The sequence below is a fragment of the Salmo trutta genome, chromosome 23, assembly GCF_901001165.1.
Source record: "Salmo trutta chromosome 23, fSalTru1.1, whole genome shotgun sequence".
Taxonomy (NCBI): Eukaryota; Metazoa; Chordata; class Actinopteri; order Salmoniformes; family Salmonidae; genus Salmo; species Salmo trutta.
Window position 1 is genome coordinate 23073380 of NC_042979.1, and position 26770 is coordinate 23100149.

General features: G+C 41.1%; 2 protein-coding genes and 1 long non-coding RNA gene across 14 annotated transcripts; all 3 read right to left on the minus strand.

Moving 5' to 3' along the window:
• Nucleotides 1–7834: 7834 nt before the first annotated feature.
• Nucleotides 7835–11458, minus strand: LOC115159626 (uncharacterized). Of its 2 annotated transcripts, none has more exons than XR_003868920.1 (4): nt 10020–11458; nt 8605–8629; nt 8461–8504; nt 7835–8082 (listed from the first exon to the last, which is right to left on the minus strand). It is a non-coding gene; the product is annotated as an uncharacterized LOC115159626 (long non-coding RNA). The 2 variants fall into 2 exon arrangements; XR_003868919.1 differs by having other exon boundaries at nt 9581–11458.
• A 777-nt stretch (nt 11459–12235) lies between these two features.
• Nucleotides 12236–26255, minus strand: LOC115159619 (uncharacterized). 9 transcript variants are annotated; one of them, XM_029709518.1, is made up of 10 exons: nt 26139–26255; nt 25925–25960; nt 25360–25659; nt 24966–25259; nt 24742–24825; nt 13149–13244; nt 13014–13041; nt 12881–12921; nt 12763–12794; nt 12236–12623 (listed from the first exon to the last, which is right to left on the minus strand). In XM_029709518.1, exons 1-10 carry the CDS (start codon nt 26164–26166, stop codon nt 12462–12464), a joined length of 1101 nt encoding a protein of 366 aa, XP_029565378.1. In that variant the 5' UTR covers nt 26167–26255; the 3' UTR covers nt 12236–12461. The 9 variants fall into 9 exon arrangements, with proteins under 9 accessions (XP_029565378.1, XP_029565376.1, XP_029565374.1 ...); XM_029709516.1 differs by having other exon boundaries at nt 24742–24840; XM_029709514.1 differs by lacking the exons at nt 24742–24825; nt 24966–25259; nt 25360–25659; nt 25925–25960; nt 26139–26255 and adding exons at nt 13492–13575; nt 13717–14010; nt 14111–14410; nt 14670–14705; nt 14884–15028 and having other exon boundaries at nt 13149–13268.
• On the minus strand, nt 17186–19412 carry LOC115159625 (uncharacterized). Of its 3 annotated transcripts, none has more exons than XM_029709534.1 (6): nt 19272–19412; nt 19058–19093; nt 18485–18784; nt 18091–18384; nt 17867–17950; nt 17186–17539 (listed from the first exon to the last, which is right to left on the minus strand). In XM_029709534.1, the coding sequence occupies exons 1-6, from the start codon at nt 19297–19299 to the stop codon at nt 17397–17399; spliced, it is 885 nt and encodes a 294-aa protein (XP_029565394.1). In that variant the 5' UTR covers nt 19300–19412; the 3' UTR covers nt 17186–17396. The 3 variants fall into 3 exon arrangements, with proteins under 3 accessions (XP_029565394.1, XP_029565391.1, XP_029565395.1); XM_029709531.1 differs by having other exon boundaries at nt 17867–17965; XM_029709535.1 differs by lacking the exon at nt 18485–18784 and having other exon boundaries at nt 17867–17965.
• Nucleotides 26256–26770: the final 515 nt, after the last annotated feature.

A 26770-nucleotide genomic window follows, 5' to 3' on the forward strand; every position in this document is an offset into this window, starting at 1 on the left:
ATTCCATGTGTAACTCTGTGTTGTTGTATGTGTCGAATTGCTATGCTTTATCTTGGCCAGGACGCAGTTGCAAATGAGAACTTGTTCTCAACTAGCCTACCTGGTTAAATAAAGGTGAAATAAAATGTTAAAAAAAAAGATAACACAGACAACGGCACGAAGACTGGTATACTGGTAGAAGGGGATCTCTGAGACGGATTCTGAAAGGGATAGGGACATCACTATCAAAAACAGTATCTGAATAGGTACTTGCTGATGTATTTAGACAAACTGAGCTCACAATAGCCATGTTTATTTAATACGCATTCTCCTTGTGTAGTTATACTACTGACTGACCTATCCTCTCCAAATGGTATAGAACTGGTGGCTCCAGGAGGATTTACAACCAAAATAAATTAAACAATGATATACACAGTATGTACAATAATTATATACAGTATTAGTCTTGCAATACAGTAATACACTGACAGAGAATTGTCATGATAATATTTTCACAGTAAATCTAAAACCAAACCAATTTCGTTCACCTCTTCCTTGGGCTGTGACATTGCTGCTTGTCTCCTCCTGAACAGGTTTGATTAAACTGAACGCTGATGGGGAACTAGTAGCTCCTGGAGGATTTACAACTGAAATAAATAAAACATTGATATGTGTACAATAATAATATACTAGTCTTGCAATACAACAATAGACCGACAGAAGATTGACACATTTGAAATCACAGAAATTGATGGGCTCTAGTCTTCCTCACCATCTATGGTGATACTCAGGGGTTCACTATGCTGTGATGTCACAGTATCTTCACCCTCTACCACCAGCTCCACAGCACAGGTGATGAAGATCTCTCCAGCACTGCTCCTCTTCCTCTGCAGTTCCTCTTCTGCCACTCTCCCCACACAGGCATTGTCTTTGTAGGGTAGTTTAATAAAGTGTGAGTCACCATTGTTCAGATAAAAGTAGCATGAGGTGCCAGCCTTGGCCTCACATCGAAGATTGAGGTAATTCCCAGTCTTCTCCACATGAACACTGGGCTTTCCAATTGGATCTGTTTGTAAATTGTGAAAGCAATTTATCAAGTCAATTTACAAGTGGGATGTGTACTATGGTAAACATGTGCTTTGGAGTACTGTAAAACTGTCACTTACCACCCACATTAAGTCTTCGAGCATTACTAGGTTGAGGTTTTGATCGTTTTACCTTCTCTGTACTGTTGAATTACACAGCTGAGATCTACTTCAGTTTTGTTCCACTTTTTGAACTCATTCCATAACAACTTGAACTGGCAAGCACCCTGCTTGTAATGCACTTTTCTTATAGGGCTGGGGTCATGATCTCTGTAGAAAATGCACTCTGTGCCTTTTGGTGACTCACAGCGTTCTGTAACAGGTGTAGCTACATTGATGTACCCAGGGGAAAATACAATAGTGGGAGTGGGAACCAAATCTGTTTTGAGAAATAGAGAGAATCTATGAAATTGTGAAAGATAAGAATCTTGATTCAGAATGTATTTGTATGCGGAACATCACTTAATTGTCTATTTACAACTAAAAATGTTTTTTTGAATGTAAAGATATGGCGCTTTAAGCATTGTGCTACTCTATATTAGTTGTGAAAAGTAGTGTACACATCTGTCATCAAAAAAAAACTTTTGTGCCTGAAATAAATCAATAGCTGTTGAGCTGGATAATTAATGAAGTGGCATTTGGTAATATGTACCTGCACAACTTTCTTTTACCGCAACACCGGCAACATCTTGGAACAAGGTAAAAACAACTTAGTGAGACATTTTACAAGCCTTACTATAAGACATAATAAAGGCTCATACATACTTAGAACAAGTTATAAAGCATCATTTACATAACATATTAACAAATTCGGTGTAAAGAGATATTGGTCCAAAGACCAAAAATATTGAATACTCACAAATGAGAAGAATATAAGACAAAGACATATTTTCTACTTTCTTTGGTCAGTGAAGTGAACTCCTCAGCAGGCGCACCGGTACCACCTGCTGTGCAGTAGCAGAGAGAACAGTCTGTGATTTGGGTGACTGGAGTCTTTGACAATTTTGGGCCTCCCTCTAACACCGCCTTGTATATGGTCCTGGATGGCAGGAAGCTTGGCCCCAGTGATGTACTGGGTCGTACACACTACCCTCTTTAACGCCTTACGGTTTGATGCCGAGCAGTTGCCATACCAGGCGGTGATGCAACCAGTCAGGATGCTCTTGGTGGTGTAGCTGTAGAACTTTTAAGGATCTGTGGACCCATGCCAAATCTTTTCAGTCTCGGGGAAAAGGCGTTGCCATGCCCTCTTCACGACTGTCTTGGTGTGTTTGGACAATGATAGTTTGTTGGTGATGAGGACACTGAGGAATTTGAAACTCTTGACCCGCTCCACTACAGTCCCGTCGATGTTAATGAGGGCCTGTTTGGGCCACCCTTTTTCTGTGGTCCACGATCAGTTCCTTTGTCTTGCTCACATTGAGAGGTTGTTGTCCTGGCACCACACTGCCTGGCACACCTCCTCCCTATAGGCTGTCTCATTGTGGTCGGTGATCAGGCCTACCACCTTTGTGTCATCAGAAAACTTAATGATGGAGTCGTGCTTGGTCACGCAGTCGTGCGTTAACAGGGAGTATAGGAGGGGACTAAGCACGCACCCCGGAGGGTCCCAAGTGTTGAGGATCAGCATGGCAGATGTGTTGTTGCCTACCCTTAAAACCTGTGGGCGTCCGGTCAGGAAGTCCAGGACCCAGTTGCAGAGGGAGTTGTTAAGTCCCAGGGTACTTAGCGATGAGCTTTGTGACAACTACGGTGTTGAGTGCTGAGCTGTAGTCAATGAATCGAATCAAATGTATTCATATAGCCCTTCTTACATCAGCTGATATCTCAAAGTGCTGTACAGAAACCCAGCCTAAATCCCCAAACAGCAAGCAATGCAGGTGTAGAAGCACGGTGGCTAGGAATAACTCCCTAGAAAGGCCAAAACCTAGGAAGAAACCTAGAGAGGAACCAGGCTATGAGGGGTGGCCAGTCCTCTTCTGGCTGTGCAGGGTGGAGATTATAACAGAACATGGCCAAGATGTTCAAATGTTCATAAATGACCAGCACGGTCAAATAATAGTAATCACAGTAGTTGTCGAGGGTGCAACAAGTCAGCACCTCAAGAGTAAATGTCAGTTGGCTTTTCATAGTCTATCATTGAGAGTATCTCTACCGCTCCTGCTGTCCCTAGAGAGTTGAAAACAGCAGGTCTGGGACAGGTAGCACGTCCGGTGAACAGGTCAGGGTTCCATAGCCGCAGGCAGAACAGTTGAAACTGGAGCAGCAGCACGGCCAGGTGGGCTGGGGACAGCAAGGAGTCATCATGCCAGGTAGTCCTGAGGCATGGTCCTAGGGAGAGAGAAAGAAAGAAAGAGAGAAAGAGAGAATTAGAGAGAGCATACTTAAATTCACACAGGACACCGGATAAGACAGGAGAAATACTACAGATATAACAGACTGACCGTAGCCCCCCCGACACAAACTACTGCAGCATAAATACTGGAGGCTGAGACAGGAGGGGTCAGGAGACAATGTGGCCCCATCCAATGATACCCCCAGACAGGGCCAAACATGCAGGATATAACCACACCCACTTTGCCAAATCACAGCCCCCACACCACTAGAGGGAAATCTTCAACCACCAACTTACCATCCTGAGACAAGGCCGAGTATAGCCCACAAAGATCTCCACCACAACACAACCCAAGGGGGGCATGAACAGCATTCTCACATAGGTGTTCCTTTTGTCCAGGTGGGAAAGGGCAGTGTGGACTGCGATTGAGATTGCGTCATCTGTTAGGACGGTATGCGAACTGGAGTGGGTCTCGTCTATCCGGGAGGATGCTGTTGATGTGAGCCTTTCAAATCACTTCATGGCTACCGACGCGAGTGCTACGGTGTGGTAATCATTTAAGCAGGCTAACCTTCACTTCCTTGGGCACAGGGACTATGGTGGTCTGTTTGAAACATGTAGGTATTACAGACTCGGTCAGGGAGAGGTTGAAAATGTCAGTGAAGACACTTGCCAGTTGTTCCGCACATGCTCTAAGTACACGTCCTGGTAATCCGTTGACAACACACACATTGACATGAACAAATGAGTTCAGTTGCTGATCTATTGGGTTTATTTGAAGTTGGACAATTTGATGGATAGTTTCTTGTTTGAGCTTTTTCACCCAATGACTTTTATAGCTTTGTAATGGAGGGGACTAATGCTTCTCCAAATGAGGAAATGGCAGATACCTTGATCCATGTCTGTTTAGTTTACATAATAAATATTTTCAGTCAGAGTAACCAGTCTGTGCCAACTAAGTTATGGCTTGGATTGCATCCATAGATAACATTACGTTTGTGGATTTTTGGCTAACTTCGTTTTTTGAAAGCAAATCCATGCATTGAAGAAATGGAAAACAGGAATCCAAATAAATTTTAGTTGTTTTTTATTTCATCACCACCAATAAATTATTTTACATGTTTTGGTAAACCACAGGAGGAAAGTTTATGGATTGTTGATCAAACAATGCCTTCTGGTAACTCACAGTGTACTGTAACAGGTGGAGTAGCTACACTGATGTACCAAGAGGATAATACAATGGTTGGAGTGGGAACAGAATCTGTTTAGAGCGAAAGAGAATCTATGGAACTTGAATTGTTCCTTGATTTAAAAGGTGTTTTGCATGTGGAGTATCACTTCCACATTTCTCTATTTACAACTATAAAACGTTATTATTCAAGTCCTAATTCTTAACTAACTCTATAGCTGTACAAAACTTCTGTCGACAAGAAAGGCTTTTGTGCCTCAAAGACACTGATTATATTTAATGGCTGAGATTGAGCTGGACAATCATAAGGAGTGTCATTCTGTAATTCATACATACCTGCACAACCTTTTATTGCAACACTAGCCACATCTGTAAAACCAAATAAAGTGTTTCATTCTAACATATGGAATGGGCTACTTAAATATCTGTGTAAATAGATCATTGATCAAAAATAAAAGTAACAATTGAAAACTCAAATGAATAGAAGATAGTGGAAAATATGATATTTTCTTCCTTCAATAAAAAGGTGAACACACAGATTATGTGTAAAAAAGTATGTGTGCTTAGGACACAGCGCAACCTAGAAAGCAGGATATGGAGACTCAGAAGTGATGTTGTAACAGATCACTAGTGACGTTGAATAAATGTACCTTATTTGTCTGACCACTAAAGGACTGTCCCTGATGTGCACCTTAATTGATTTTAGTGAAAATATAGGTAACTAGAGCACAACTATTTCCAATGTGAGAACCCATGTGATTAAGATTTCATTGCTTGCCATTGAAGTTGACTTTTCCAACAAGACAGTAACTGTGTGCACCTTGCACATACAGTACACATACAGAAACAACAAAGTTAACCTAAATATACATTTTCATCATACACTCTTATCCAGAGCGACTTAGTGAGTGCATACATTTTCATCCATACTTGTCCCCCATGGGAATCAAACCCACAAACCTGGTGATGCAAGTGCCATGCTCTACCAACTGAGCCACATAACAGAGACATGATCAAAAATAGTTCAGTAACTGATTTATTGGGTTTTATTAGTAGTCGGATGTTATAGATATTTTCTGTTTAAGCACCCAACTTCTCCCCAGCCATGTTACGGACTCGGGAGAGGCGAAGGTCGAGAGCCATGCATCCTTGCCAAGCCGCACTGCTCGCTTAACCCGGAAGCCAGCCGCACCAATGTGTCGGAGGAAACACTTTCCAGCTGGCGACTGAAGTCAGCTTGAAGGCACCTGGCCGCCACAAGGAGTCTCTAGAGCACGGTGGGACAAGGAAATCAGGTCAGCCAAACCATCCCCTAACCTGGACGACGCTTGGCCAATTGTGCTGCACCACTCGGGAGTCCCTGGTCTCTTGTTCTCTATAAAAGTCGCTTGACGAAAATCAACATCCGACATTCCAAAATATAGATAGGCCAATACTGTAAGCCTTCTATAAGTTCTCATCTAACCAACAATGCTACAGCCCAAACATTTGACCGTGTTCTTTTGATTTCAGCATGATATCGATGGAAGTGGTAAAAAGAAAAAGTGTTGCATTACACTTACCTCGTTGGCGACCCACTTTAATCAAAATGCAACACTTCAAAATGTAGCTAGCTGTCTTCTACAAATTGTAGGCAACACATTATTAGCAGATTCCGTGTAGTTTTTGATCTGTGATAGTTTAAACAGGACTTGCAACCTTATCTCCCCCTCGTGCAATTGATTTCAATGTGATATCAATATGAGTGATTGGAAAATAAGTGTAGCGTTTCTCTTTCTGTTTGAGACCCCCGTATCAAATTGCCTCACTCCAAAATATAGGTGATTTGTTACGTTCGTCTGAAGAACTGGACCAAGGTGCAGCGTGGTAGGCGTACATTTTCTTTTTTAATAAAAATGACAATGGGAAAAAACAACAGAAAACAAATGTAAAGCTATATGCAGTGCAGAAAGCAACTACACACAAATAAGATCCCACAATCACAGGTGGGAAAAAAGGCTGCCTTAGTATGATCCCCAATCAGATACAACGATGAACAGCTGCCTCTGATTGGTAACCATACTAGGCCAACAAAGAAATAGAAACATAGATATGCCCACCCAAGTCACAACCTGACCTAACAAAATAGAGAATAAAAAAGGCTCTCTAAGGTCAGGGTGTGACATGATTTCTGACTTCTGCAGGTATGAGTGATTGGAAATAAGTGTAGCGTTTCTCTTTCTGTTTTGGAGACCCCCATATCAAATTGACTCACTCCAAAATGTAGCTGATTTATGACTTCTGCATGTTGTTCTCGAACCAGTGATGTAATTAAATATCTCGTTTCCATGAGTAGTTTTAGGTCTGTTAGTTTCAACAGCGCTACAACCTTTATCCCTCCCACCTATTCAATATCAGTTATTTATTGCCACTTGTCAAAACACCAGGGTTTTGGTGCATGTGCAGTTTATAAGGTGCTCGTTTAAAAAAATACAAGTAATATGATTACAATTGCTGCACATGTGTAGATAGTAGATTTTAGGTTTAGGTTTTCAATATGTGACGAACTGTTTCAGCATATTGCTTATTGATTTGGACACCTACAACACCAAGTGTAGCTGGAAGGCAAAGAAGATAATCAGGGACCCCAGCAACCTGAGCCATGGCCTGTTCTCCCCGTTCTATCACTCAGACGCAGGCAGTATAGGAGCATCATGGTAAAAACTGTAAGACTGGCCAATAGCTTCTACCCCCAGACCATCAGGCTTCTACCCCCCATCTCAAAGGACATATTTACCCGGCCCTCACCCCAATACACATGTATTATGCTGAATAGTCACGACTAGTCACCTACTCACCCTGCTGCTCCTCCTGTGGACATTTCCCATCCCCTCTAACGGATGTTAACCTTGTCCCCACCCCCAATGGACATTTATCAATGACAGTTATGCATTTATTTATATTTGTATTATCTATTTGTATAATTTTATTTCACTTTGTCCTGCATTGTTGGAGCTCATGCCCTGTAATTACATCTGCAACCCTGTGCATGATGTGACTATTAAACTCTCTAATCTATAATGTCTAATCTAATCTCTAAACTGTGTTTTGACATTGGACTATTTATCAAAATGGCTTGTCAACAGGAAGAAGTGACAATACCTTTTCAATTTACATTTTAGGGTCACAAATGCAACTTTCAACATTAATTTCCAGTTGCACACGAGACAAACAGAAATTAAGCGGATGGTGGAATACAAAAACAAATTGGATGTTCAAAACTACATTGCAAATAGACGCATGCAATTGATTTATTGGAAATAAAATTGAAATGGAGGTGTTAAAGTCAAACAATCTATCTATGTGGAAGTCCTTTCATGTCCATTCAGGTCGGCACATGCTGGTCAGTATATGACCACTGTGTTATAGTCATGGCCTTGCTCAAACTTGACTGAGTAGGATGGAGGAGCACCAGCATGGGACACGGTGGCATAGCACCAATCATCTTCACCTTCCTGTTATTGCAGCAAAGGAATGAGGACAAATCACTATTTGAAAGAAAACATCAAATCATAATATCCTTACAATAAACCACAATGTTTTTCATTTATAACATGCTTATGTGTTGTGTGCCAGCCCACTGTACTGTTTATGCACAGAAAACCAAAAAAAGCACTATGGTGGCAAAGTAGAGGAAGAGCGTGAGGCAGTTACATAAAAACATAGTTATGCCATGATATTGTCTTCTTTTCCTGTTGAGATTCTACAGGATTTGTTGTGTCACTTGCTGTGTTAACAGAATCACAGAAATGTGCTGTTAAAACGGGACTGTGGTAAATATCTCTATAATAATAGGCCTACACACGTACACTTCACTGTGACATCATACATACTTGTTAGGGTAGGGTCTCCTGGCAATGTCTGGTCACTGGGCGATCTGAAAGACATGGTTAGGTGAGACAGGCATTCACATTTAAACTGTATGTTCTGTATGCTGTCATAATCATGCTGTTCAACACACAACCAACACTATTCACCTTGTTATGACGAGGCGTCCGTTCCCTATGACAGTAAAACAATGGAATAAATGAGCGATTCTGTCTGATCGGTTTTGCTAATACGTTTAAAAGGCTGTTAGATAGCAGGTTTGTGGTGGCTAATTTCCGCATTACCAAATGAGGAGTTACAAACACACCAGTCCGAGTTAAACTACATCTTTAATACTTAAGATACTTTTGCAAAAGTTCTTGACCTTCAATAATGCATTCTCTCGAATGAACCAGGAAGGTGATTACAGAATGGCTACAGGGATCTTTTATAGCAACGATACACCCCCTTCAACGTACATTGACAAACCACAGATACTTAGTAACAGTTCACAAAGGTTAAGTTTTGTATGACAGATATCAATAAAACACATCAGACAGTAACTGCTATGTCAACAGGGTTCATTATATAGACCAGTATCTGGTCTCCCTAGAACCGTCCCTCCCTGGTACTTCATAGAACAAAAACACAATTTCATCCAATGGCATATATCAATTGTCAACTCTAGATACTCCCATCTCAAGCAAACCCCCTCTTGACCCTACTCCTGGACAGGCTCACTGGGGAGTGAGCCTCTAGGCCATATATTATCACAGGATAAGTGCGAGATCTAAGAGAGGACATACAAGGGTTCATTTACTGCCATAATCATCCCCACAATAAAGAAAAGGTGGGAGTGACTTGCTCACAGACATTGTTGGTTCCCCATTAATCACGCCATCCCTTCACATGGTTTAAGAATAAGTAAAGACACATTCCCATATGAAGACAAATCTGACCTCTCCCCTCTCTGGGCCCCAAGTGTCTGAGTCCCAGCTAAGGTAGACGTGCAACTGAAAAGACACCAGAGTCCAATGGACACTTTCTAATGACAAGTACCTCAAATAAGCATATTATACTAATAAAACATCTTAATTATCTATGTTACCCAACTAAATCTGATTCGTCCACGACAGGTTCACATACTCTTTGCTTTCAGTGAGAGGAGACAGGTGATGCAAAATATGAATACTGCAAGTAGATTCATGAATCCTATCAGGGCCATACATCCAATGATGTACTTAGTCAGCATGTCTGTAACAGAGTAAAATGTATTTTTGACCAAATGGATGAATGACCTAAATCAGGAATCTATGCACACCACCACTGTGACATTTTTGCTGGGAGGTGAGTCCTCTTCGTAATGACACTGGACGGTGACCTTTGACCACAGCCCTCTGGGCTTCCACCCAAGCAGCTCTGACCCCTTTACTGGGAGGGAGCATTGGTTGTGGCTGGCATTTGAGCGACCAAGCTCCTTGAGTTTAGAATCCACATAGAACAAACACTGCTGACCCTCTACAAGGGCAGAGGACTCGCAGCTCAGCTCAACCACTTCAGTCAGGGTCACAAACTTCAGGCTTACTGAGATCTGGTGCTTCTTCTCCTGGGTAATCCAAGTGTTTGTCTGATTCTCCTTGTCCCCTTGAAGGACGAGGAAAGGGAGAGATAGTTGAGGAAAGAGAGAGATAGTTGAGGAAAGAGAGAGATAGTTGAGGAAAGAGAGAGATAGTTGAGGAAAGAGAGAGATAGTTGAGGAAAGATAGGAATGATAACATCAAAGTGAAAAAAACTAAGATTTGTGTCCATTCTAAAACGAATTCAAAATGCAAGATTATTCACTTCTTAAGAGCTCAACATTTATTTCCCAGCCTTTGATAACCATGCAAATCACAAAAGTGCATCCCTAATGTTGAATGACAAAAATAGCAAGAGAAACATACCTGCATCTGTTAATTGTAGGTCAAGAGAGACTACAAGAAATGTAGTTCATTGTTATTCCAATCAAAAGTACAATTAGGGATATTGTTATGAAAGTAAATTATTTAACATTTTATTATACAGTACAATAATTATATTATTAATAATACATAACTCACACATAAGGCACCAGCAGCACATTCATTGGATCATGGTTAGGAGTTATTTGAAGGTCCCAAACCTGCCACCTGTTATTATGCATAATGCAGAGAGAGAAGTGAAACAGGATATACGGAAATGAGATTTGCTTTCGGGGTCGACTATTTTCACATGCTCTCAAAAATGTTTTTTGAAATATACACAGGAGCTGTTGGCTGTAGATAATGACTCAGGCAATGCCACAGTAGTGAGTGTGAGAGTGACACACTGTATTTTGTGTCTCCCCTCTCTCCTTTTATGGTGAAACAATAGCTCCCACCTATGACCCTTCTGTGATGGTGCATAATTGTCATATCCACTTTCATACCTGTAGCTGTCATAGGTTTGTAATGTGCTCCAATTGCAGGTGTAGATAAGACTGATCTGGGTGGGCCTATTCTGTCCTAAGATCCGTAACAAACATGTTTTCGTCTGTCGGGAGCACAGGGGTTATGAGAGTTATGTTCATGCAAGATTTTGTTCTGGGTTTTTGTGATTTGGTTGGGCCTAACCAGGCCTTACTGGCAGGAACCACTTGTAACTGGGAAAAAAACCATTTGAAATATGATTTAATTGTTTCAATTATCATGTGGGTTTCATTAGTCTCTAGTTGAAGCTTTGCACATCAATAATTTACTTATAAATCAAGAAAGGTGTTCATTTACACATGCATCAAGTATACTTGTTTAAATGAATCCTATCTTAAAACCTTTGCACATCTATTTATAGCCCAGTATGAGAATGAAATTGTTCTGAGAGGAACAGATGTTGACAGACTACAGGAAGAGGTTGGGTCCATAGAGTAGCAGATCTGTAAATCAGGAAGGAGGGAGAGGAAATGTGGAGGTAGTGTATCATCAGGTGGAAGTAAAGGCACATACTGTAAGTGAAACGAGATAATAACAAAACATATTTTTTCAACCAACAGTGATGTAAAGTACTTAAGTAAAAATACTTTAAAGTATTACTTAAGTAGTTTTTTGGGGTATCTATACTTTACAATTCATATTTTTGACTTATTTTACTTTTAGATAACTACATTACTTTAGAAAACACTGTAATTTTTACTCCATACATTTTCATTGACACCCAAAAGTACTCATTACATTTTGAATGCTTAGCAGGGCAGGAAAATAGTCAAATTCATGCACTTATCAACCGAACTTCCCTGGTCATCCGTACTGCCTCTGATATGGCGGACTCACTACACTGACATGATTTGTTTGTAAATGATAGCTGAGTGTGGAAGTGGTCCCTAGGCCTTCCGTAAAAAAGAAGAAAAAAAAGAAAATGGAACATTCTGGTTTGCTTAATATAAGGAATTTGAAATGAGTTATATATTCACTTTTGATACTTAAGTATATTTTAAACCAAATACTTTATTTTTATTTGAGTCATTTTCTATTAAGGTATCTTTACTTTTACTTAATTATGACAGTTGAGTACTTCTTGCACCACTGAAAACTAATATACACCAGACAAGGTTAAAGAGAGAGATGTAGAGAGCGAGAGATCAGAAAAGGAGAGAGAGATGTAGAGATGTAACAAGCAAAGTTTGAACTGTGTTCTACCCTCCTGTGGCTTTGAGTCTCTATTGACTCTTGTCAAGGAGTGAAATAGATTGGTGACTAGTGATTGGTGACTGCTGACTAGATTGGCTAACTCAATTTAGGAAAACAGTTATTTTATACTTCAGACAAAGTTTATTTTTCATTTATTTCAATTAACCTAAAATGCAAATAGTTGAAGCTGCTTGTTTTCAGAAATGAGTAGATATCTTTAGTATTTGTTGTTGTGGCAGGATTTGTTTTTGTGTTATGAGTAATTTATGATCCAATATGAAGAAAAAAAGCTAGGATTGTAACTGTAAACTATGGCAAAACATGTTATCCAGTAAATGTTTCTTCTTCTATGATTCTGCTAAGAGGGCGTACTCTCCAGCTATTTCAAACTTGATCTTGGTGCGCCCAGGTCCAACTTGGTTACCGGTAGATGTCACTGTTGCATATTGAAGACTAGCTCGGTCACTTGTAGATGTCACAGTAGCGTATTGCAGACTACTGTCCTCTTCCTGTAAGAGAGAGATCAAGTCACTTTGAGCTGTGTGCACAGTAGGGTTGTCATTGGTGATATTGGCAATATTGCTTGATATCGTGGTAGTAAAGTGCATAGTAGGTTACTTCACACTGCACTGGTTCAAACCAACTCACCTCATCCCTAGACGGCTTTGTGATGACAGAATCTGTTTAAAATGAGAGAATGATGGATAATAAACACTGAACAAAAGAAGATAAAGGCAGTGGTGATTTAGTTAACTCTCATACTCACAGACACAAGGTGGGGTTTGGTCTTGCTGCTCAGGTGGGCTTCTGTCAAGACAATGCAGTACAGTCAGAAAGATATAGCCTTGCATGAATAAAGAAAAAATATTGTGAATCTAAAATGAATACACCAGTCTTACCCAGTATTTACAGGCCTGCATTGAAACCCTTCAAAAGATGCATAGAGATAATTTAGCAATTTTGAAAATAACTCAAAGTAACCTTTGGAACATAATAAGAATGTACTATGAGTAGACCTATCTGAAAGCACGCACCACACTTGCGTTGGAGAACACACAGCACAGACCCAGCTAGCAGAACCAGGAAAAGGGAACCAGCACCCAGACTGATGATGACGAGGAACACTGGACCTGAATAAACTGAATGAAGGCTCACTGACAGTGAGTCATCTGTACAGTATAACCTGACCTTACAATGACTAGAATATTTGTGCAAATAAGCTTAACTAACAGTGACTATCGAGATACTTAACAGGTTAGAAATGTTAGAAACGTATCAATAGCTGTACATTTAGAAGCAGAGTCATTCACTAAACTTGCAATTTGAAGTTCTTAGGACTACTAACAGTTAATCTAAAACCAAAACATTATTACTCACCTCTTCCTTGGGCTGTGACATTGGTGCTTGTCTCCTCCTGAACAGGTTTGATTAAACTGAACGCTGATGGGGAACTAGTAGCTCCTGGAGGATTTACAACTGAAATAATTAAAACATTGATATGTGTACAATAATAATATATTAGTCTTGCAATACAACAAATAGACCAACAGAAGATTGACACATTTGAAATCACAGAAATTGATGGGCTCTAGTCTTCCTCACCATCTATGGTGATACCGAGGGGTTCACTATGCTGTGATGTCACAGTATCTTCACCCTCTACCACCAGCTCCACAGCACAGGTGATGAAGATCTCTCCAGCACTGCTCCTCTTCCTCTGCAGTTCCTCTTCTGCCACTCTCCCCACACAGACATTGTCTTTGTAGGGTTGTTTATTAAAGTGTGAGTCACCATTGTTCAGATAAAAGTAGCATGAGGTGCCAGCCTTGGCCTCACATCGAAGATTGAGGTAATTCCCAATCTTCTCCACATGAACTCTGGGCTTTCTTATTGGATCTGTTTGTAAATTGTGAAAGTAATTTATGAAGTCAATTAACAAGTGGGATGTGTACTATGGTAAACATGTGCTTTGGAGTACTGTAAAACGGTCACTTACCACCCACATTAAGTCTTCGAGCATCACTAGGTTTTGAGGTTTTAATCGTTTTATCTTCTCTGTTCTGTAGAATTACACAGCTGAGATCAACTTCAGTCTTGTTCCACTTTTTGAACTCATTCCATAACAACTTGAACTGGCAAGCACCCTGCTTGTAATCCAGTTCTCTTATAGGGTTGGGGTCGTGATCTCTGTAGAACTTGCACTTTGTGCCTTCTGGTGACTCACAGCGTACTGTAACAGGTGTAGCTACATTGATGTACCCAGGGGAAAATACAATAGTGGGAGTAGAAACCATATCTGTTTAGAGAAATAGAGAGAATATAAGAAATTGTGAGTGATAAGAATCTTGATTCAGAATGTATTTGTATATGGAGTATCACTTCCTCGCCTAAATACATTGATTAATAAAGATAATGCACTTTAAGCATTGTGCTACTCTATATTACTTGTGAAAAGTGGTGTACAAATCTGTCATCAAAAAAATACTTTTATACCTGAAATAAATCAATAGCTGTTGAGCTGGACAATTAATGAAGTGCCATTTGGTAATATGTACCTGCAGAACTTTCTTTTACCGCAACACCGGCAACATCTTCGAACAAGGTAAAAACAACTTAGTGAGATATTTTACAAGCCTTTCTATAAGGCATAATAAAGGCTCATAGATACTTAGAACAAGTTATAAAGCATACATTAAGTAACATATTACCAAAACTTAAAATCAGTGTAAAGACATATTGATCCAAAGACCAAAATAATTGAATACTCACAAATGAGAAGAATATAAGACAAAGACATATTTTCCACCTTCTTCCGTCAGTGAAGTGAACTCCACACATAGATTGTCATGTGAGAAAACTGATGTGTGTTTGGTAGGACACGGAAAAACCTACAGAGGAGGAAATGGAGACTCACGAGTGATGTTGTGACAGATCATTAGTGACGCTGAAGAAAATGACCTTATTTTCATTGACCACTAAGGAGCTGTCCATGTGGTCCACCCTACATTAAACTTCCTGAAAATATAGGTAACTACAGCACAGCTATTTCAAATATGAGAAATCTTGGGATTAATTGATAAAAACAACTTGTTGACTTTTCAAAGAGTTACTTTAAACTATACACACACAAATAAACAAAACCAAAACTAAGTACGCAGTAGCTTAAAAGCAACATCACCCTAACAACTGCAAGGCAGGACACAAGAGATACGGGCCATAAACTTATAATTCTCCCTTAACGTGACCTGACCTCAACACCCCTTCATCACTAATCCATGGCTCTCTCCTTTCATCAATGCCTGCTACATGTAATCGCTTCGCTGCACTCAACACATTCCAAGCTTAGTTGTACACACTATGTATTTTCCTCCTATAGCCATTCACTTCTGGTGTAGACCCTCTAAACCTCAGCACTCCATCAGTGACATGAATATGTATATTTTCATATTCTCAGAAGCCAACACAACACACACATTGACATGATCAAATGAGTTCAGTTACTGATCTATTGGGTTTATTTGAAGTTGGACAATTTGATGGATAGTTTCTTGTTTGACCTTTTTCACCCCACGACTTTTATAGCTTTGTAATGGAGGTGACTAATGCTTCTCCAAATGAGGAAATGGCAGATACCTTGATCCATGTCTGTTTAGTTTACATAATACATATTTCCAGTCTGAGTAATCAATCTGTGCCAACTAAGTTATGGCTTGGATTGCATCCATAGATCATATTACTTTTGTGGATTTTTGGCTAACTTCGTTTTATAGATGCAAATCCAAGCACTGAAGAAATGGAAAACAGGAATGAAAATATATTTTAGTTGTTTTTTATTTCATGACCACCAATTAATTGTTTCACATTTTTTAGTAAACACACGTGGAAAAGTTATGGATTGTTTCTTAAATAATTAAGATTTCTGTGAGAGTACTGGATAGTCCTGGATAACACTAACATCAACTCCTTCTAGGACGCACCAGTTTCTTTTTAAAGGTTGGACATTTTTATTATGTGAATCTTGCAATATATCCAGAAATTATACAACTGGCATTTTATTTATTTAAATTGTTGAATGATAGATGTTTTTCTCATCCATCTGGGTTTGAGGGCTAGGGACAGAGTGTTAGGGGACCAGTTGCAGCACAATGGCTTATTGTAGCACATCTCAGTCTAGATCATGACCACAATTCCATTACTGTGTCTTTCCACACCTCTTCATGTTCTCTGACAAGTCATTTCGATTGATGGAAATAGACATGAGCTTCATACAGTATGAAGATATGTATTGCAAGCCGTTTGTGGTGTAGTTTGCAGGGGTGATGTTGGTGCCTTCTACTCATCTTTAGAAATAGAAGTGTACCTGCATTATCAGTACCCTCACTGTGGTCACATCTACGTGACAAACAGACTCAACACACTCTGCTAAAGCTCAGGTACAACAGTGAACATCATGAGTCATCGGACCGCTGAAGATCGTTGAAGACCTTTGAAACTCAACTGCTGTGTAATCTAAACACAATGCTGTCTCTTCTCAGAGTGGCTCCTCAACTTCCAAAGAAAATAAACATTTCCAACAAGATTTACCATATACTGTACAAGCTTTATTTCCACAGGAAAACACAACATCCATGAGCAGAAAAAAATGAAATGCTAATAAATTACTGTATTTTAGACATTAAAACTCATTACACATTAAACACTTTGCATAATAGAAAATACATTAACAAACAGTGGGGAGTAAAGAGCATTGTTCTACACACTCATATTGCAGCTTAGTTGGGTTTTGGTCAAGACACGACAATTCACCATTGCATTCAAACAGATAATATAAAAACATGCATGAGTAAATATTTATGAATAAATAGACCACTATTACCTCTGTTTGACATTGCCTTGCGGATCAACTTCAGGAATAAAAGTATGATGAAAACAAATCATACCGCCAGGTTGTATAGCTAATAAAAGACATGACAAAAGCCTTCGGAACAACAAACAGATGTAGGATCTTAATTTGAAACAGTTTGCTACAGCAGGAAAACAATCCTGCAGCAACAGGAAATGTGAATTATTATGTGGATGATAATTAATGGATATTTTTGTTGGGTTGATACATTTCTTTTAGGGCAAATCAAGTTTGAAATGTGAAAGCGGATAATACAAATTTTAGAAGCATTTTAAAGCTCAAATGCACTGCAAGTCTGCATTTCCTGCTGTGAAAATGTTCATGTCCTGCAGGAAACTCTCAGAAACAAAAGAGTAATCAAATGAAGATCCTACATCCGTTACATGTTGTGTGTGAGTATGAGAAGGCATGTACCACGTCTATACCAGAGAAGACACAGAACAAATTCCATCAGCAGAATGATTACATAGACAACAGCACGAAGACTGGTATACTGGTAGAAGGGGATCTCTGAGGCGGATTCTGGAAGGGAAAGGGACATCACTATCAAAAACAGTATCTGAATAGGCACTTGCTGATGTACTTCAACAAACTGAGCTCACAATAACCATGTTTATTTAATACACCTTCTCCTTGTGTAGTTATACTACTGACTGACTTATCCTCTCCAAGTGGGATGGAACTGGTGGCTCCAGGAGGATTTACAACCAAAATAAATAAAACAATGACATACACAATATGTACAATAATTATATACATTATTAGTCTTGCAATACAGTAATAGACAAACAGAGGATTGTCATGATAATATTTTCACAGTTAATCTAAAACTCAACCAATGTTACTCACCTCTTCCTTGGGCTGTGACATTGGTGCTTGTCTCCTCCTGAACAGGTTTGATTAAACTGAACGCTGATGGGGAACTAGTAGCTCCTGGAGGATTTACAACTGAAATAATTAAAACATTGATATGTGTACAATAATAATATATTAGTCTTGCAATACAACAATAGACCAACAGAAAATTGACACTTTTGAAATCACAGAAATTGATGGGCTCTAGTCTTTCTCACCATCTATGGTGATACCGAGGGGTTCACTATGCTGTGATGTCACAGTATCTTCACCCTCTACCACCAGCTCCACAGCACAGGTGATGAAGATCTCTCCAGCACTGCTCCTCTTCCTCTGCAGTTCCTCTTCTGCCACTCTCCCCACACAGACATTGTCTTTGTAGGGTTGTTTATTAAAGTGTGAGTCACCATTGTTCAGATAAAAGTAGCATGAGGTGCCAGCCTTGGCCTCACATCGAAGATTGAGGTAATTCCCAATCTTCTCCACATGAACACTGGGCTTTCCAATTGGATCTGTTAGTAAATTGTGAAAGTTATTTATGAAGTCAATTAACAAGTGGGAAGTGTACTCTGGTAAACATGTGCTTTGGAGTACTGTAAAACGGTCACTTACCACCCACATTAAGTCTTCGAGCATCACTAGGTTTTGAGGTTTTGATCGTTTTATCTTCTCTGTTCTGTAGAATTACACAGCTGAGATCTACTTCAGTCTTGTTCCACTTTTTGAACTCATTCCATAACAACTTGAACTGGCAAGCACCCTGCTTGTAATCCAGTTTTCTTATAGTGTTGGGGTCGTGATCTCTGTAGAAAACGCACTCTGTGCCTTTTGGTGACTCACAGCGTACTGTAACAGGTGTAGCTACATTGATGTACCCACGGGAAAATACAATAGTTGGAGTGGGAACCGAATCTGTTTAGAGAAATAGAGAAAATATAAGAAATTGTGAGTGGTAAGAATCTTGATTCAGAATGTATTTGTATGTGGAGTATCACTTCCTCGTCTCTCTATTTGCAACTAAATACATTTCTTAATAAAGATATGCACTTTAAGCATTGTGCTACTCTACATTAGTTGTGAAACAGTGTTGCACAAATCTGTCATCAAAAAAAGACTTTTAAGCCTGAAATAAATCAATAGCTGTTGAGCTGGATTATTAATGAAGTGACATTTGGTAATATGTACCTGCACAACTTTCTTTTACCGCAACACCGGCAACATCTTCGAACAAGGTAAAAACAACTTAGTGAGATATTTTACAAGCCTTTCTATAAGGCATAATAAAGGCTCATAGATACTTAGAACAAGTTATAAAGCATACATTAAGTAACATATTACCAAAACTTAAAATCAGTGTAAAGACATATTGATCCAAAGACCAAAATAATTGAATACTCACAAATGAGAAGAATATAAGACAAAGACATATTTTCCACTTTCTTCCGTCAGTGAAGTGAACTCCACACATAGATTGTCATGTGAGAAAACTGATGTGTGTTTGGTAGGACACAGAAAAACCTACAGAGGAGGATATGGAGACTCACGTGTGATGTTGTGACAGATCATTAGTGACACTAAAGAAAATGACCTTATTTTCATTGACCACTAAGGAGCTGTTCATGTGGTCCACCCTACATTAAACTTACTGAAAATATAGGTAACTACAGCACAGCTATTTCAAATATGAGAACTCCTGTGATTAATTGATCAAAAAAACTGGTTGACTTTTCAAAGAGTTACTTTAAACTATACACACACAAATAAACAAAACCAAAACTAAATATGCAGTAGCTTAAAAGCAACATCACCCTAACAACTGTTAGGTTCTAATTCTCAGAGTAAAATAACTGAAAAGACATTATGAAAGCTTAACCTTGTTTATTCTTCCCAGAGGATGAATACAGCTGCATTAGACAAAAACAGTTTCACACAAGCACTGATATTTAATTGTTCCTCATTGGCTGAGTCTCCTTCTCCATATCTGTACAAACATCGTTCTTTACTGCTAGGCAGGACACTAGTGATACGGCCCATAAACTTTTACTTCTCCCTGAAGTGACCTGACCTCAACCCCCCTCCATCACTAATCCATGGCTCTCTCCCCTTATCAATGCCTGCCACATGTAATCGCTTCCCTGCACTAAACACATTCCAAGCTTAATTGCTCACACTATATACCTTCCTCCTATAACCATTAACTTCTGGTGTAGACCCTCTAAACCTCAGCACTCCATCAGTGACATGAATAAGTATATTTTCATATTCTCAAAACCCAACACAACACACACATTGACATGATCAAATGAGTTCAGTTACTGATCTATTGGGTTTATTTGAAGTTGGACAATTTGATGGATAGTTTGTTTGAGCTTTTTCACCCCACAACTTTTATAGCTTTGTAATGGAGGTGTCTAATGCTTCTCCAAATGAGGAAATGGCAGATACCTTGAACCATGTCTGTTTAGTTTACATTATAAATATTTCCAGTCAGAGTAACCAGTCTGTTTCAACTAAGTTATGGCTTGGATTGCATCCGTAGATCAAATTACTTTTGTGGACTTTTGGCGAACTTCGTTTTTTGGAAGCAAATCCATGCATTGAAGAAATGGAAAACAGGAATCCAAATATATTTTAATTGTTTTTTATTTCATCACCACCAATAAATTGTTTCACATTTTTTGGTAAACCACAGGAGGAAAGTTTATGGATTGTTTCTCAAATAATGTAACGGCTGTCTTCTGAAATGAACCAAGGCGCAGCAGGTATGTGAATACTCATTTTTAATTACCCAACAAAAGGAGTAAAGCATCCACAGGAAACAATAAACACAACAGCAGCAACAGTTTGCAGGCTAAAAAACACAGTGCAAAACAACCACCCACAACCCCAAAGAAAAACACACACACCTATATAGGACTTCCAATCAAAGGCAACTCAACACACCTGCCTTCAATTGGAAGTCCCAAATCAACAATCAAACATTCACATACACAAAAACTGCCACGTCCTGACCCCAACACTAAAACAATAGCTCCATCTGCTGGTCAGGACGTGACAGTACCCCCCCCTCAAGGTGCAGACCCCGGAATGCACCTACCAACAAAAAACCAACACAAAACCCATAAACAATAACCCTAAAACAATAAGGGAGGGAAGGGAGGGTGGCTGCCGTCACCGACGGCACTGTGCTACACCCTCCCTCCCCAACCCACCTATCCTGGAGGTGGCTCAGGTGCAGGGCGTGGACCTTGCTCCACCGTCGGCGTAGCCCACTTCGGTGGCGCTGCTAGCTGCGCCGGGCAGATGGGCCACTTGGGCTGACCCTGGCAGACGGACCACTCGTGCTGGGCCGGAGGACAGGAGGGCCACTCGGGCTGGGCCGGAGGACCGGAGGGCCACTCGGGCTGGGCCGGAAGACCGGAGGGCCATTCGGGCTGGGCCGGAGGACCGGAGGGCCACTCGGGCTGGGCCGGAGGACCGGAGGGCCACTCGGGCTGGGCCGGAGGGCAGGAGGGCCACTCGGGCTGGGCCGGAGGGCAGGAGGGCCACACAGGGCTGGGCCGGAGGGCAGGAGGGCCACTCGGGCTGGGCCGGAGGGCAGGAGGGCCACACAGGGCTGGGCCGGAGGGCAGGAGGGCCACTCGGGCTGGGCCGGAGGGCAGGAGGGCCACTCGGGCTGGGCCGGAGGACAGGCAGGGCACCCTGGCAGATCCGAGCAGGCGGGCACCTCTGGCAGAACCGGGCAGTCTGGCCACTCTGGCAGAACCGGGCAGTCGGGCCACTCTGGCAGAACCGGGCAGTCGGGCCACTCTGGCAGAACCGGGCAGTCGGGCCACTCTGGCAGAACCGGGCAGTCGGGCCACTCTGGCAGCTTCTGACTAGCTGGCGGCTCTGGCGGCTCCTGACTAGCGGGCGGCTCTGGCGACTCCTGACTAGCGGGCGGCTCTGGCGACTCCTGACTAGCGGGCGGCTCTGGCGACTCCTGACTAGTGGGCGGCTCTGGCGACTCCTGACTAGTGGGCGGCTCTGGCGACTCCTGACTGGCGGGCGGCTCTGGCGACTGTTGACTGGCGGGCAGCTCTGGCGACTGTTGACTGGCGGGCAGCTCTGGCGACTGTTGACTGGCGGGCAGCTCTGGCGACTGTTGACTGGCGGGCAGCTCTGGCGACTGTTGACTGGCGGGCAGCTCTGGCGACTGTTGACTGGCGGGCAGGTCTGGCGACTGTTGACTGGCGGGCAGCTCTGGCGACTGTTGACTGGCGGGCAGCTCTGGTGACTGTTGACTGGCGGCAGCTCTGGTGACTGTTGACTGGCGGGCAGCTCTGGTGACTCACGACTGGCGAGTCTGGGCTGACGCACCAGCCTCCTGATGCGTGGGGCTGGTACCGGGCGGACTGGACTGTGTGTCCGTATCGGCGAGATGGTGCGTACCTCAGCGTAACATGGCGCCCTCCACCTCATACGCACCTCAATGTAGTCACGGGTAGCTGGCTTACGGCTCTTCCCTGGCCTGGCCAAACTACCCGTGTGCCCCCCCAAAAAAAAATCTTGGTGCTGCCTCTCGGGTTCCCTTAGCTCCCTTTACTTGTCCTCCCAGAATTGTCTCTCGTCTTGCCAGGTCCATTCCTCCATTTTCTTCTCCCGTGGCTTCCTCCTCTTCTGCTGCTTGGTCCTTTGGTGGGTGGTTCTGTAACGGCTGTCTTCTGAAATGAACCAAGGCGCAGCAGGTATGTGAATACTCATTTTTAATTACCCAACAAAAGGAGTAAAGCATCCACAGGAAACAATAAACACAACAGCAGCAACAGTTTGCAGGCAAAACAACGCAGTGCAAAACAACCACCCACAACCCCAAAGAAAAACACACACACCTATATAGGACTTCCAATCAAAGGCAACTCAACACACCTGCCTTCAATTGGAAGTCCCAAATCAACAATCAAACATTCACATACACAAAAACTGCCACGTCCTGACCCCAACACTAAAACAATAGCTCCATCTGCTGGTCAGGATGTGACAAATAATTAAGATATCTGTAAAAGTACTGGATAGTACTGGATAACAATGACATCAACTCCTTGTAGGACGCACCAGTTTCTTTTTAAAGGTTGGACATGTTTTTATGTGAATCTTGCAATATACCCAGAAATTGTACAATTGGCATGTTATTTATTTAAATTGTAGTATGATAGATCTTTCTCTCATCCATCTGGATTTGAGGGCTAGGGACAGAGTGTTAGGGGACCAGTTGCAGCACAATGGCTTATTGTAGCACATCTCAGCCTAGATCATGGCCACAATTCCATTACTGTGTCTTTCCACACCTATTCATGTTCTCTGACAAGTCATTTGTATTGATGGAAATAGACATGAGCTTCATACAGTATGAAGATATGTATAGCAAGCCGTTTGCGGTGATGTTTGCAGGGGTGATGTTGCTGCCTTCTCATCTCTAGAAATAGAAGTGTACCTGCATTATCAGTACCCTCACTGTGGTCACATCTACATGACAAACAAACTCGACACACTCTGCTAAATCTCAGGTACAACAGTGAACATCATGAGTCATCGGACCGCTGAAGATCGTTGAAGACCTTTGAAACTCAACTGCTGTGTAATCTAAACACAATGCTGTCTCCTCTCAGAGTGGCTCCTCAACTTCCAAAGAAAAGAAACATTTCCAACAAGATTTACAATATACTGTACAAGCTTTATTTCCACTGGAAAACACAACATCAATGAGCAGAAAAAAATGAAATGCTAATAAATAGCTGTATTTTAGACATATAAACTCATTACACATGAAACACTTTGCATAATATAAAATACATTAACAAGCAGTGGGGAGTAAAGAGCATTATTATACACACTCATATTGCAGCTTAGTTGGGTTTTGGTCAAGACCCGACAATTCACCAGTACATTCAAACAGATAATATAAAAACATGCATGAGTAAATATTTATGAATAAATAGACCACTCTTACCTCCGTTTGACATTGCCTTGCGGATCAACTTCAGAAATAAAAGTATGATGAAAACAAATCATACCGCCAGGTTGTATAGCTAATAAAAGACATGACAAAAGCCTTCGGAACAACAAACAGATGTAGGATCTTCATTTGAGCCAGTTTGCTACAGCAGGAAAATAATCCTGCTGCAACAGGAAATGTGAATTATTTTGTGGATGATAATTAATGGATATTTTTGTTGGGGTTGATACATTTCTTTTAGGGCAAATCAAGTCTGACATTTCAAAGTGGAAATTACAAACATGAGAGGCATTTTTAAAGCTCAAATGCACTGCAAGTCTGCATTTCCTGCTGTGAAAATTCTCATTTCCTGCAGGAAAAATTCTCAGAAACAAAAGAGTAATCAAATGAAGTTCCTACATCTATTACATGTTGTGTATGAGTATGAGAAGGCATGTACCACGTCTATACCAGAGAAGACACAGAACAAATTCCATCAGCAGAATGATTACATAGACAACAGCACGAAGACTGGTGTACTGGTAGAAGGGGATCTCTGAGGCGGATTCTGGAAGGGAAAGGGACATCACTATCAAAAACAGTATCTGAATAGGCACTTGCTGATGTATTTCAACAAACTGAGCTCACAATAACCATGTTTATTTAATACACCTTCTCCTTGTGTAGTTATACTACTGACTGACTTATCCTCTCCAAGTGGGATGGAACTGGTGGCTCCAGGAGGATTTACAACCAAAATAAATAAAACAATGATATACACAGTATGTACAATAATTATATGCAGTGTTAGTCTTGCAATACAGTAATACACAGACAGAGGATTGTCATGATAATATTTTCACAGTTTATCTAAAACTTAACCAATGTTACTCACCTCTTCCTTGGGCTGTGACATTGCTGCTTGTCTCCTCCTGAACAGGTTTGATTAAACTGAACGCTGATGGGGAACTAGTAGCTCCTGGAGGATTTACAACTGAAATAAATAAAACATTGATATGTGTACAATAATAATATACAAGTCTTGCAATACAACAATAGACCGACAGAAGATTGACACATTTGAAATCACAGAAATTGATGGGCTTTAGTCTTCCTCACCATCTATGGTGATACCGAGGGGTTCACTATGCTGTGATGTCACAGTATCTTCACCCTCTACCACCAGCTCCACAGCACAGGTGATGAAGATCTCTCCAGCACTGCTCCTCTTCCTCTGCAGTTCCTCTTCTGCCACTCTCCCCACACAGACATTGTCTTTGTAGGGTTGTTTATTAAAGTGTGAGTCACCATTGTTCAGATAAAAGTAGCATGAGGTGCCAGCCTTGGCCTCACATCGAAGATTGAGGTAATTCCTGATCTTCTCCACATGAACACTGGGCATTCCAATTGGATCTGTTTATAAATTGTAAAAGTAATTTATGAAGTCAATTAACAAGTGGGAAGTGTACTCTGGTAAACATGTGCTTTGGAGTACTGTAAAACAGTCACTTACCACCCACATTAAGTCTTCGAGCATCACTTGGTTTTGAGGTTTTGATTGTTTTACCTTCTTTGTTCTGTAGAATTACACAGCTGAGATCAACTTCAGTCTTGTTCCACTTTTTGAACTCATTCCAGAACAAGTTGAATTGGCAAGTACCCTTCTTGTAATCCAGTTTTCTTATAGGGCTGGGGTCATGATCTCTGTAGAAATTGCACTCTGTGCCTTTTGGTGACTCACAGCGTACTGTAACAGGTGTAGCTACATTGATGTACCCAGAGGAAAATACAATAGTGGGAGTGGGAACCAAATCTGTTTAGAGAAATAGAGAGAATATAAGATATTGTGAAAGATAAGAATCTTGATTCAGGATGTATTTGTATGCGGAGCATCACTTAAATGTCTCTATTTGCAAATAAAAAGTTATTGTTTTTAATAAAGATATGGCACTTTAAGCAACGTGCAACTCTATATTAGTAGTGTACAAATCTGTCGTCCCAAAAATACTTTTGTGCCTAAAATAAATCAATAGCTGTTGAGCTGGACAATTAATGAAGTGAGTTTTGATAATATGTACCTGCAGAACTTTCTTTTACCGCAACACCGGCAACATCTTTGAACAAGGTAAAAACAACTTAGTGAGACATTTTACCATCCTTATTACAAGACAGAATAAAGGCTCATACATACTTAGAACAAGTTATAAAGCATACATTAAGTAACATATTACCAAAACTTAAAATCAGTGTAAAGAGATATTGATCCAAAGACCAAAATAATTGAATACTCACAAATGAGAAGAATATAAGACAAAGACATATTTTCCACTTCCTTCAGACAATGAAGTGAACAGACAATGAAGCGCTCTGGTACCGCCTGCTGTGCGGTAGCTGAGAGAACAGTCTATGACTAGGGTGGCTGGAGTTTTTGACAATTGTTGGGCCTCCCTCTGACACCGCCTAGTATATAGGTCCTGGGTGGCAGGAAGCTTGGCACCAGTGATGTACTTGGCCGTACCCACTACCCTCTGTAGTGCTTTAAGGTCGGATGCCGAGCAGTTGCCATTTCAGTAGGTGATGCAACAGGTCAGGATGCTCTCGATGGTGCAGCTGTAGAACTTTTTGAGGATCTGGGGACCCATGCAAAATCTTTTCAGTCTCCTGAGGGGGAAAAGGCGTCACGACTGTCTAGTTGTGTTTGGACCATGAAAGTTTGTTGGTGATGTAGACACCAAGGAACTTGAAACTCTTGACCTGCTCCACTACAGTCCCGTCGATGTTAATGAAGGCCTGTTCAGCCATCCTTTTTCTTTAGTCCACGATCAGCTCCTTTGTCTTGCTCACACTGAGGGAGAGGTTGTTGTCCTGGCACCACACTGCCAGATCTCTGACCTTCTCCCTATAGGCTGTCTCATTGTGGTCGA